The sequence below is a fragment of the Cetorhinus maximus genome, chromosome 1 (genome assembly GCF_964194155.1).
Source record: "Cetorhinus maximus chromosome 1, sCetMax3.hap1.1, whole genome shotgun sequence".
Taxonomy (NCBI): domain Eukaryota; kingdom Metazoa; phylum Chordata; class Chondrichthyes; order Lamniformes; family Cetorhinidae; genus Cetorhinus; species Cetorhinus maximus.
In genome coordinates, this window is record NC_135879.1 from 84964204 (window position 1) to 84977401 (window position 13198).

The window sequence follows — 13198 nt, forward strand, 5'->3', positions numbered from 1 at the left end:
CTCAGACACTGAAATTCTCATTTTAAATCACCAAGCAGCACTTTACGAGGAAGGTGAGCAGAAAGCTGTAAGATCCAATGAGGAACCCATTTACGTCATTCTCTGAGCAATAATGAGACATCAATTTGCCATCAACACTATCTCGGAATCGACGGTGCTTAAGTTAGCACATAATGTGGTCCTCTGTAAATAACGCTCGCCCAATTTCTCAACGTGTGTTTACCCTTAAGGTTCAACTTGGCACTGACAACAGTGCCTTATAAAATTAGCCCTTTAAGGTAAAAGCAATTTTGCTTCCATTTGTTCTCAGTTGTGATCAAGATCAGGTAGCAACACAGGGGAAGATTACCTCTGTGCACTCGGTGTAGCAAATGTGCCAACTTATTTATAGCGAGACATTTATAATTTTACAAAACCTACTGCTCAGAGGAAATCTTCCTCCACAATAATTACTTAAACAACTAATCTAGTTAATAAAAGTCAAAAACGCTCACCTATGTCCCATAGGTTTCCTGCTTTTTTGCCACTATAGTCACAGATCACACTTGCATCCTCACTATGTCGACAGTTGTGTGTTCCAATATCTTGCTTGATGCAATCTGACAATGTTTGCTCAGTCCCAGTGCATTTCACATTATCCATGTGGATCGGCCCCACACCATCTCCAAAATAAGCCAGCGGCCTTGCCTTGGCTGGGCCCCTTAAAGCAAAGCACATGTGATACAAAAAAGAAGACATCAGACCTTACAACTTATTTTATCATTAACACATTTTTAATATAATTCTTTTCAAAGAAAACATCACACACTTGAAATTATGTTTAAAGTCCTATGCACTGTCAGGCCGCCCAGGAGACAGTTTCCTGCTTTCACTTTTTGATGAGGATGGTGCATCATGATGTTCCAGATGAGCCAAGGGAGAAAAATAAAATATTCCAAACAAAATCAACAGTTGCTAGAATGTTCTCAGGATAGTTTCTTAGAATGGCACATTCTGAGCCAACCAGAAAGCAGGCTACGCTAGACCTGGTATTGTGCAACGACATAGGATTAATTAATGACCTCATAGTGAAGGCACCCCGAAGGAAGCAACGATCATAATATGCTTGAATTTTACATTCAGTTTGAGGGAGAGAAGAGTGGGTCCAAGACTAGTATTTTAAACTTAAATAAGGGCAGTTATGAGAGCATGAAAGCAGAGATAGCCAAAATGAACTGGCAAATTAATTTAAAGGATTGGTCAATAGAGATGCAGTGGCAGTCATTAAAGGGGATATTTCAGAATGCACAAAATAGATACATTCCAATGAGAAAGAAAAAGATCCAAGGGCAGGACCACCATCCGTGGTTAACTTAAAAAGTTAAAGATAGAATCAAACTTAAAGAAAAAGCATATAATTGCACAAAGATGAGTGGCAGGTCAGAAGACGGGACAGAATATAAAGAACAGCAAAGAATGACTAAAAGATTAATTAAGGGGGAAGAATTAGAATATGAGAGAAAGCTAGCTAGAAATATAAATATGGATATTAAGAACTTCTTTAAATACTTTAAAAAGAAGAGTTAAAAAAATGAACATTGGTCCTATAGAAAGTGAGTCTGGAGAATTAATAATAGAAAATAAGGAGATGGCAGGTGAATTGACTGAACCAATGTTTTGCATCAGTCTTCACTATAGAGGATACGAGTAACATCCAAGAAATAACTCTAAATCAGGAAATGGGAGGGAGGAAGGAACCACCAGGGAAGTGGTACTTAGCAAACTGTTGGAGCTGTGGACTGACATGTCTCTGGTTCCTGATGGATTTCATCCTAGGGTCTTAAAAGATGTGGCTAGTGAGATAGTTGATGCGTTGGTATTAATTTTCCAAAATTTCCTAGATTAGGGGAAGGTTCCATTAGATTGGGAAATGGCGTATATATCTCCTTTATGCAAAAGGAGGGGGGTGGGGTGGAGACAGAAAGTTGGAAGCTATGTGCCAGTTAACTTAGTTAGCTTAACATCAATCCTGGGAAACTTTAATTAAAGATGTTATAGCAGGGCACTTGGAAAAATTAAATGTAATCAGGCAGAGTCAACATGGTTTTGTGAAAGGGAAATCATGTTTAACCAATTTAATGAAGTTCTTTGAAGAAGTAACATAAGCTGTGGATAAAGGGGAACCAATGGATGTACTGTATTTTGATTTCCAGAAGTCATTTGATAAGGTGCCGCATCAAAGGTTTTTGGGGAAAATAAAAGCTCATGGTGTATGGGGTATCATATTGGCATGATAGAAGGTTGGTTAGCTAACAGGAAACAGAGAGTAGGCATAAATGGTTCTTTTTCTGGGTGGCAAGACGCAATGAGTGGTATGCCACAGGGATCATTGCTGGGGCCTCAAATTTTTACAATGTATATAAATGACTTGGGTTAAGGGACCAAAGGTATGGTTGCTAAATTTGCAGACAACACAAAGATAGGTAGGAAAGTAAGTTGTGAAGGAGGCTGCAAAGGGACATGGATAAGTTAACTGAGTGGGCAAAGATCAGGCAAATGGAGCATAATGTGGGCAAATGTGAAATTGTCCATCTTGGCAGGGAAAAAAAGAAGCATGTTATCTAAATGATGAGAGACTTGAGAGGTGTGAGATGTGGAGGGATCTGGGTGTCCTAGCGCATGAATCGCAAAAGGCTAATATGCAGGTACAGCAAGTAATTAGGAAAACTAATAGCATGTTATTGCTTATTGCAAGGAGAATTGAATACAAAAGTAGGGAGGTTATGCTTCAGTTATACAGGGCATTGGTGAGACCACATCTGGAGTACCGTGTGCAGTATTTGCCTCCTTATTTAAGGAAGGATGTAAATGTGTTGCAGCAGTTCAGAGAAGGTTTTTTAATTCATTCACGGGATGTGGGCTTCACTGGCTGGGCCAGCATTTATTGTCCATCCCTAGTTGCCCTTGAGAAGGCGGTGGTGAGCTGACTTCTTGAACTGCCTCAGTCCATTTGGTGTAGGTACACCTACAGTGCTGTTAAGAAGGGAGTTCCAGGACTTTGACCCAGCTGCAGTGAAGGAACGGCGATATATTTCCAAGTCAGGATGGTGACTGACTTGGAGGGGAACTTCCAGGTGCTGGTGTTCCTATCTATCTGCTGCCCTTGTCCTTCTAGATGGTAGTGGTCATGGGTTTGTAAGGTGCTGCTGAAGGAGCCTTGGTGAATTCCTGCAGTGCATCTTGTAGATGGTACACACTGCTGCTACTGTGTGTTGGTGGTGGAGGGAGTGAATGTTTGTGTATGGGGTGCCAATCAAGTGGACTGCTTTGTCCTGGATGGTGTCAAGCTTCTTGAGTGTTGTGGGAACTGCACTCATCCAGGCAAGTGGGAAGTATTCCATCACACTCCTGACTTGTGCCTTGTAGATAGTGGACAGGTTTTGAGGAGTCAGGAGGTGAGTTACTTGTCGCCCGATTCTGAGCCTCTGACCTGCTCTTGTAGCCACAGTATTTATATAGTTACTCCAATTCAGTTTCTGGTCAATGATAACCCCAAGGATGTTGATAGTGGGGAATTCAGTGATGGCAATGCCATTGAACATCAAGGGGCGATGGTTGGACTCTGTTGTTGGAGACGGTCATTGCCTAACACTTGTGTGGCGCGAGTGTAACTTGCCACTTGTCAGTCCAAGCCTGGATATTGTCCAGGTCTTGCTGCATTTGGACATGGACTGCTTCAGTATCTGAGGAGTTGCGAATGGTGCTAAACATTGTGCAATCATCAGCAAACATCCCCAGTTCTGACCTTATGATGGAAGGAAGGTCATTGATGAAGCAGCTGAAGATGTTAACACCTGGAATGGGAGGGTTGTCTTATGAGGAAAGGTTGGACAGGCTAGGCTTGTATCCGCTGGAGTTTGGAAGATTAAGAGGCGGCTTGACTGAAACATATAAGATCCTGAGGGGTCTTGACAGGGTGAATACAGAGAGGATGTTTCCTCTTCTGCGAGAATCTAGAACTAGGGGTCACTGTTTAAAAATAAGGGCTGCCCATTTAGGACAAATATGAGGAGAATGTTTTTCTCTCAGAGGGTTGAGAGTCTTTGGAACTCTCTTCCTCAAAAGGCAGCAGAAGCAGAGTCTTTGAATATTTTTAAGGCAGAGGTAGATAGATTCTTGATAAGCAAGGGGGTGAAAGGTTATCGGGGATAGGTGAGAATGTGGAGCTGAGGTCACAATCAGATCAGCCGTGATCTTATTGAATGGCAGAGCAGGCTTGAGGGGCCGATTGGCTTACTCCTGGTGCTAATTTGTATGTTCGTACATAAGAATTTCTTTAACCCTGATTGCACTCCATTTTTCTTGCATACAGATAGGAAAATAAAGTTTTCCAGTGTAGGCTTGTCCCTGATGTTATCAATCAGTTCTCTGGTTTGGGCCTTTTCCAATGGGTGACATAGCTCAGGGTGAGGTGGGGAATGTATGTATTGTGGTATCACAACCTTATAGAACAAGATGCAAGGACCAATAGGTATTCTCCTGTCACACACCTATTTGTGCGTTTGTATCCAGAAACAAATCCTTGCTTTTGGAACAAAGACAGAGACCACGAAATTCAAAGGCATACTGCCCATGATTTGTCATTATTAATTTAAATGGACAGAACATATTGGGCAATATGCTCATAATTTCACGATATGCAGGCCTGGCAGGCAAGGATTCCCAGCGTTGCAATTTGACAACATTGGCCCAGTAAGGTTAGCCAAGGTTAGGCTGCTGGCCGAGTGCTTAGACACTGCAATCATAGAAACAAAGCCCAACTATTGCACAAATTGTACTGCTTAATAGTCAATAAGATATGGCACGTTATCTCTGATCTGAGGGCAATATAAGCCTCAAATTTGGTGCACTGACTACAAACTTCACTGCCTGGTAAACTAATGTTTCAATAAACTGAATAGAAATTAAAATCATTTGCTCTCTGTACCCTATGCTTACTAAATATTGTTAGCTGAAACTTCTACGAAGTAAATACAGTATATTGTGGGCGGAATCTCATGGAACCCTGAAGCTTCCCTTCCTCACCTATCCTTCAGGAAAGAGGCTGTCACAATGTTACAACATTTCTTTGAGCCTGACCTTCACGTAAATCTCTACTGCAGGAACAGTGCTGCTCAAGGCTGTGGTTATCGCACCATCCAATTTTCACACATCCTCATCCTCTAAAATCACCACTAGAGGCATTTTCTACATCAGAAAACTACCCCACCTCCGCCCCTCAATAACTCCATGGAATGTATGAATAGGAAAGGCTTTCATTCTATTCATGTGTAGATTGTGCCAGACCACAGGATCAGAATTGTAAGTAAATTCACAATGTCTTTATTTTGCAGCAATCCGTGACACCACTATTAGCAAGTGGTCTGAGTGCAAAACTAAGGAGTAGGAAAGCTGCGTGCAAATCTCCTAAATTAAATGAATTTGGGTAATCTTATTCTAGTCCCTAGTAGGAACAAATCCACTTAATGGGGTACTAAATGGCATTAAAAGTACTCTCACTCACATTGGCTGGTGTATGAAATGCAAATGTCATACTTGGTGTGGCAGATGAGGAGAAGGAAAGGAGTTGAGACACATTTTTAAATCTGTGTAGATCTAAACTAATTTTACTTTTCTTCTGGCACTGCTTTATCTAGGCTGGCGGCGTTTGTTGCTGACTTTGGCTGTTCAGCTTTCAAGTATTGACATCTTTAACCTTCATGTGGAAAAATAAATCAAATTGTGTACTGCCTATAAGAGGACCTACGAGATGCACAAGAGCGGTGGCCACCCCAGAGCGTATTTGCCAGATACTACACTGGGCTGTTTGTGAAAAGGCCACCCAGAGTAATGCTAAATAGCATTTAGTAAATGTTGAAATAATTATAGCATATTTCAGCTCATTTCTGGAGTGGCTGTGATTGCCCAACAGTAACTTAATTCTGCAGAAAGCTGATGGAATTTCCTGCTGTGCATTCTTATTTCAAATGGTTTTACCAATCTTGTTCAACCATAAGGGTAACCCCTGGGCAGGAAAACATTCTCTCAAATATTACGACTGTTATATCTAACCTTTTATAGGCTATTGTGAGGGAAAGTAATCCATAAAACAATCCGTGAACAGTCATCTTTTGACAGGTATTTGCAGGCTTCAGAAACATTTGGTCAGATTTTCTGACTTTGGCCAAGGTTCTGCTGACAGCATGAGTGCTATCCATAGCTTTGGCTGCACTATTTTGCATCTTGTTTGCTCCTCCTCTTTTGTTTTGGCAAAGGAACTATGCTTCATTTAAGTTCAATTTTCAGGAACCTGTGGAAGCATTTTCCAAAATGTAATAGTTGGTTTTATTATGTTGAGCTCCATTTATAAGTTTTTCTCTCGTCATTGGTTTCTGGTGGCCCTGACATGCACCTTACAAAGAGGGGAGGATGCACATACATTTGGGACCTTCTTACAAGCTGCAACATTAAAATGATGGGAGAAGTTCCTGAGGGAGCAGTGAGTGGAGTTGACCTGACCTCTACAACCTTCTAGCCATGCACGTCGCTACCCTAAGAGTTGCACCCAGACATTTCAGAGTTCTGTCATTGCTGCTTCTGATTCACAAGAAAGGCTGACACAGAGCTGTGCAATTCATTGCACAGTGATCGGCATAGCTCATCTGGATCTAGAACCGCTGTATTTATGGAAGTGAACATCAACACTGCAGGAATTACGTACCTTCCATATCAACTGAGGAAACATCTGTCAAATCAGGCAGAAGCCGCAGGCCTGATATCCACTATGTTTGGAAGGGGTAACAACTTCCTATCTTTCCCTGTGGAAGGAAGCCATCGCAATATGCAGCTTGCCCTGGTTAGCAGGGAATGCCAGGAGGTCCATGCGGTAGTGTACTTCAGGTCAACTCCATCTGGAGGATTTTTCAGATGGCGGGGTTTTCCACCCCACCACCTGAAGACTCGCTGGGAAATGCATCCCTGCCGATCATAGCAGCCCCACAGCCACTTAGCAGTCCAAGGAACGTTTATTGGCTGGAGGCAGGACTTCCGCCCCACATTCGAGTGGCAGTCCCATCTCAGAGAGCTGCCTGCCGATCTGATTGGCTGGCAGCTCTGTATTCTGAGCAGTGCCAACTGCAGCTGTGGCCAGGGCTGCAACTATAAGCAGTTCACAGATTCAAAGTCCCAGAGCCCAGAACAAGGTATGTGCGGGTATTGTCTCAAAGCAGGGACGACTGTTATATCTGACCTTTTATAGGCTACGTGTTCATGAGAATTATCCCAGGGATGAAAGGCTTAACATATGAGGAACGTTTGAGGACTCTGGGCCTATACTCTATGGAGTTTAGAAGGTTGAGGGGGATCTGATTGAAACTTACAGAATACTGAAAGGCCTGGATAGAGTGGACGTGGGGAAGATGTTTCCATTAGTAGGAGAGACTAGGACCCGAGGGCACAGCCTCAGAGTAAAGGGAAGACCTTTTAGAACAGAGATGAAGAGAAAATTCTTGAGCCAGAGAGTGGTGAATCTATGGAATTCATTGCCACAGAAGGCTGTGGAGGCCAGGTCATTGAGTGTATTTAAGACCGAGATAGATAGGTTCTTGATTGTTAAGGGGATTAAAGGTTACGGGGAAAAGGCGGGAGAATGGGGTTGAGAAACTTATCAGCCATGATTGAATGGCGGAGCAGACTCGATGGGCCGAAAGGCCTAATTTCTGCTCCTATGTCTTATGGTCTTATGGATAGGTGAGGCCCGAGGTGGGTGGTGGTCTTGATGGAGAGGCCGATGGGGGAGACGGAGAACCCGTGGGGAGTGGCATACCTTGGGGCGGTGCCCGATGTGGAAAGGGGGCCCTTGAGGGAGGCACCACCCACCCCACTTCTCACCAGAGGCGCAGGGTGACCTGCTGGGCTTGTCCCTGCCCCTGAACTTCACCGACCAGCCTCAGAATTGAAGCCAGGCGGGAACTGGCCCTTAACTGGTTAAAAACCTGCTGGCAGGGGGCTGTAAAACTCTGCCCCATTGTTTTCATGAAGGTAAAGGATTTCTCATCAAGGATCACCACACGCATTGATAGCCATTAACCAGTAAGAAACCATACGGGGGAAATTCACCCTCGTTATATCCAATGACAAACTTAGTGGCTCAATGGCCTAATTTACAAGTGCATTGGGGCAACTACTAACATAGTCAGAGCCTTTAAAAGACGAGTCTAGCAGCTACATAAAACAGGAGTAAAGCCTCTTGAGGACATTAATAAAGACATCACACAGGTCGAGGAAACCATTGGAGCAATTGAATAGTGCTGACAGGAGCCAGTGTTAGGCCTGTGTTGCTCAGGCTTTCAGGAGTTTGCTGCTTCCGAACCAATAGGTTTCCTTTTCATTGTCTCCCATGATCAACCCCCACCTTCCACTCTCTTTTCCCTACCATATCTCCAAACCCCAGGGTTACTGCTAGTGGGACAAACAGACCAAATTGCATCTGATCACATATGTGAGCTGTCTATGGAGGTGCAACACATGCCCCAATTGTTACATTGAGGTTTGAGGCCCAATTTCTGCTCAGGCCTCCTAGTTCATATGTGCACTGAAAATATGCTGTCCGTTATGTGTATGAAAATGAGTCATAATGAATTAACCTCCTATGATTCCTTAATTATCTGAAACCCATGCAGCCAAATTGCAATTCCTTTTTATCACTTGTTGCAGCTAAACCATCATGGTGATGACATAGCTTGTCACACTTTAGCCTCTCCTTCTACCCCTTTGGTATCTGCCTTCAATCAACTTCACTCTTCATCTAAAATCTCTCACTCATGTCCAATGGCCACTCTGCTCAACTTTGCTATTTCTTAGAAGGAGCCAATTTAACCAGGCTTTCTTAAGTCAAAGAAAGAGTAAGTCTATTAGTTACTAAAACCCAAGAAAAAATAAAAACCAACACGCATACACACAGATCAGAGATGAGAAGCAAGACTCCAAATAAAAGTTTAAGAATATACGAATCAGTCTGTGGCTTGTCCGTGAGGCATAGATGGTGGTACATTGTGGCCATTAAGTTGGGTGATTTCGGTAGAGTTGACTTTGGCAGTTTCGAAGTTAGTTTTGGAGATATTTGGTTCTGCAGGGTAGCTGAAAAGGTTGTCCTATATCCTTTTTGATTGATGCTTCTGCTCAGCCTTGCCTCCAGCAACAGAGAAAGAGAGAGAGAGACTTCGCCTGCAACTGCAGGGGTAACTAGTTGATCTTCTTGTGCTGTCACTCTTCCAGCACACACTGCATTGCCCTGCAACTAGCTTTTAAACCCATTTTTCTCCTGTGTATTTCAGGAGAGGAAATAGTCTTGCATTCATATCAGGACTATTTATGCATTCTGATATTTAAGTCAACAGGAGATGGATTTTAGATGCCTGCTGAGATGTGGTAATCAGTCTTTTGCCTCCGCAACCTCAGGAGATTAAAGTTCAGTCTTTTGCATCTTTCCTATCTCCCTTTCAAGTATGTCTGCTTGAAGAAGGCCATGATACCTTTTCAGTTGCAACATTCCATGTTCTCTCAGAACAGGTCCATCAGTATATTCCACGTAGGAATTTTCCAGAAAATGGTCACTTTACATTGTCAGCTATCCTTTACTCAGTGTCTTTTAAAAAAAATGTTCATTATGCCATAAGTAATTTATGGCTGTAATCTGCTTTTCATGACAACACACATCACAACATAATTGTCACTACTGACCCAAATAACTTCTCCCATTCCAATGAATAAATTTCAAATGACTTCTTGGGTGCTATTTAACAGAGATGTCGGGAGTATCACCCAACTGGCTGGAGACCCAGGTACAGCCTTTTTGGGAAGGGACGCAGTATTAAGTGCTAATCAGGGCAGTGGATGGCCGTCACCGAGATCAAGGACCCCGGGGCAGAATTCCCGTCTGCCGAGAGCTGCTGCTTCATTGCTCAGCAGCACCACTGGGAATGTGGTGGCTGCTGTAGGCACTACACCAACCAAGGCCAAGGATTGGCATGAACCCAGGCACAGGCGGGAGGGGGGTTGCAGGATTGGGGTCGTGGGGGAGGGGGTTCGGCAGCAAGGGCAGGGGGTGGGAGATCGGAAGAACTCAGACAAAAATGCCAGATTCATCTGTGTAGCTGTCTCTGCTCCAATTAAATTTTCTTCCAACCCTCACCCTGCAAGTTGTTGTTATATTATGTTAAAAAGTCTGATTGCAAATCTCTGAAACTTCCCCTCCTCAACCTATTCACAATGGTGTTTCCCATTAATTAGAATCTAATGTACCATCCTCTATAATGCACTCTACCCCACATTTCTGAATGTTCAGATCTCCCCGGACACAGAAGAGGCGAAGAAGAGGTTTTAAAAAAAACAGAGGAAGATACCAGCTCCCACCCCAGTATCAGAAGAATAACAAAAAAATTAAGTGCAAACAGAAACAAACCACTGAGTGGCCAAACCCCAAAAGAAGTGAGAAAACAGAACACAGCAGTCAAATCTTGTCAGTAACACCACAGCGAGATGTATGACATGAAACCAGCATAATTTTGGTAATTTTCTGACATCACGCTACTGACTACAAGCCTTTCCTTCCACAAACGGATTTTGGAAATTTAGGTGCATTGTCTGCATGATCGAATGCACAGCGAGCTACACACTTGCAGTCAGCAAGCATTGGGACTGCAAATTTGAAACTTCTTTGATCTGTTCTTGTCCGATGCATTAACCTTGCACCTGACAAGAACAGAATGTTTTACCAAAATATAAGACACTCTCCTTCACTAAATTATAATACCTCTTGAAATGTTATAATCAGTTAATAGAAGTAAGTATCTAGCAACAGATCTAGCAACTCAAGACTGGGCATCCGTGAGGTGCTGTGGGCCATCAGTAGCAACAGAATTGTACTCGAACACAATCTGTAGCCTCATGGTCTGGAATATTCCACACTCTACCATTACCATCAAGCCAGGGCATCAACCCTGGTTCAATGAAGAGTGCAGGAGCGCATGCCAGGAGCATCACCAGGCATACCTAAAAATGAGGTGTCAACCTGGTGAAGCTATAACACAGGACTAATTGTGTGCCATACAGCACAAGTAGCAAGTGATAGACAGGGCTAAGCGACCCCACAACCAATGGATCAGATCTAAGCTCTGTAGTCCTGCCACATCCAGCCATGAATGATGGTGGACAATTTAGCAACTCACTGGAGGAGGTGACTCCACAAATATCCCCATCCTCAATGATGGAGGAGCCCAGCATAACATTGCAAAAGATAAGGCTGAAGCATTTGCTATAATCTTCTGCCAGAAGTGCCAAGTGGATGATACATCTCGGCCTCCTCCGGACCTCCCCAGCATCACAGCTGCCAGTCTCCAGCCAATTTGGTTCACTCCGCATGATATCAAGAAACAGCTGAAGACACTGGATACTGCAAAGGCTATGGGCCCTGATAATATTCTGGCAATAGTACTGAAGACTTGTGCTCCAGAACTTGCTGCGCCCCTAACCAAGCTGTTCCAGTACAGCTACAACACTGGCATTTACCCGGCTATGTAGAAAATTGCCTAGGTACGTCCTGTACACAAAAAGCAGGACAAATCCAAACCAGCGAATTACAAACAGATCTAGCAACTCAAGACTGGGCATCAATAATCTTCAGTAAAGTAATGGAAGGAGTCATCAACCATGCTATCAAGCGGCACTTGCTTAGCAATAACCTGCTCACTGACGGCCAGTTTGGGTTCTGTCAAGGCCACTCAGATCCTGACCTCACTACAGCTTTGGTTCAAACATCGACAAAAGAGCTGACCTCACAAGGTGAGCTGAGAGTGACTGCCTTTGACATCAAGGCAGCATTTGATCGAGTGTGGCATCAAGGAGCCCTAGCAGAACTGGAGTCAATGGGAATCAGGGGGAAAACACTGCGCTGGTTGGAGTAATACCTCGCACAAAGGAAGATGGTTGTGGTTGTTGGAGGTCAGTCATCTCAGCTCCAGGACGTCACTGCAGGAGTTTCTCAGGGTAGTGTCCTCAGCCCAACCATCTTCAGCTGCTTCATCAATGACCTTCCTTCCATCATAAGGTCAGAAGTGGGGATGTTCGCTGATGATTGCACAATGTTCAGCACCATTCGCGACCCCTCAGAAACAGAAGCAGTCCATGTCCAAATGCAGCAAGACTTGGGGACAATATCCAGGCTTGGGCTGACAAGTGGCAAGTAACATTCGCGCCCCCTAAGTGCCAGGCAATGACCATCTCCAACAAGAGAGAATCCAACCATCGCCCCTTGATGGACAATGGCATTACCATCACTGAATCCCCCACTATCAATATCCTGGACATTACCATTGACCAGAAACTGAACTGGGCTAGCCGCATGAATACTGTGGCTACAAGAGCAGGTCAGAGGCTCAGAATCGTGTGACGAGTAACTCGCTTCCTGCCTCTCCAAAGCCTGTCCACTATCTACAAGGCACAAGTCAGGAGTGTGATGGAATACTCCCCCACTTGCCTAGATGAGTGCAGTTCCTATAACACTGAAGAAGCTTGACACTGTCCAGGACAAAGCAGGCCGCTTGATTGGCGCCACATCCACAAACATTCACTCCCTCCACCACCGACGCACAGTAGCAGCAGTGTGTACCATCTACTAGACGCACTGCAGGAATTCACCAAGGCTCCTTCAACAGCACCTTCCAAACCCATGACCACTACCATCTAGAAGGGCAAGAGCAGCAGATAGATGGGTACACCACCACCTGGAAGTTCCCCTCCAAGTCACTCACCTACCTGACTTGGAAATATATCGCCGTTCCTTCAATGTCACTGGGTCAAAGTCCTGGAACTCCCTTCCTAACAGCACTGTGGGTGTACCTACACCACACGGACTGCAGCAGTTCAAGAAGGCAGCTCACCACCACCTTCTCAAAGGTAACCAGTGTTGGCTAATAAATGTTGGCCATGCCAGCGAAGCCCACATCCCGTAAATGAATTTTTTTTTAAATCATGGGGTAGAATTTTCTTGTTTTATTTTGATGAGTAGACACTCTGGAGAAGCTGTATAAATAGTCAGAAATGCAATTTTCTTGGGAGAGTCACTGATCTTCCACTGACAAAATGGTGGACAATCAGGAGAACTCACATGGAAAATCCAAGA

General features: G+C 44.0%; 1 protein-coding gene across 1 annotated transcript in view; it reads right to left on the reverse strand.

The window, feature by feature from the left end:
- Window positions 1–13198, reverse strand: part of prss12 (serine protease 12) — a 251895-nt gene that overhangs the window by 65753 nt on the left and 172944 nt on the right. Inside the window, exon 9 of the mRNA XM_078546933.1 lies at window positions 495–700. Within this exon, the coding sequence (XP_078403059.1) occupies window positions 495–700 (206 nt within the window). The remainder of the gene's footprint in view (window positions 1–494; window positions 701–13198) is intronic.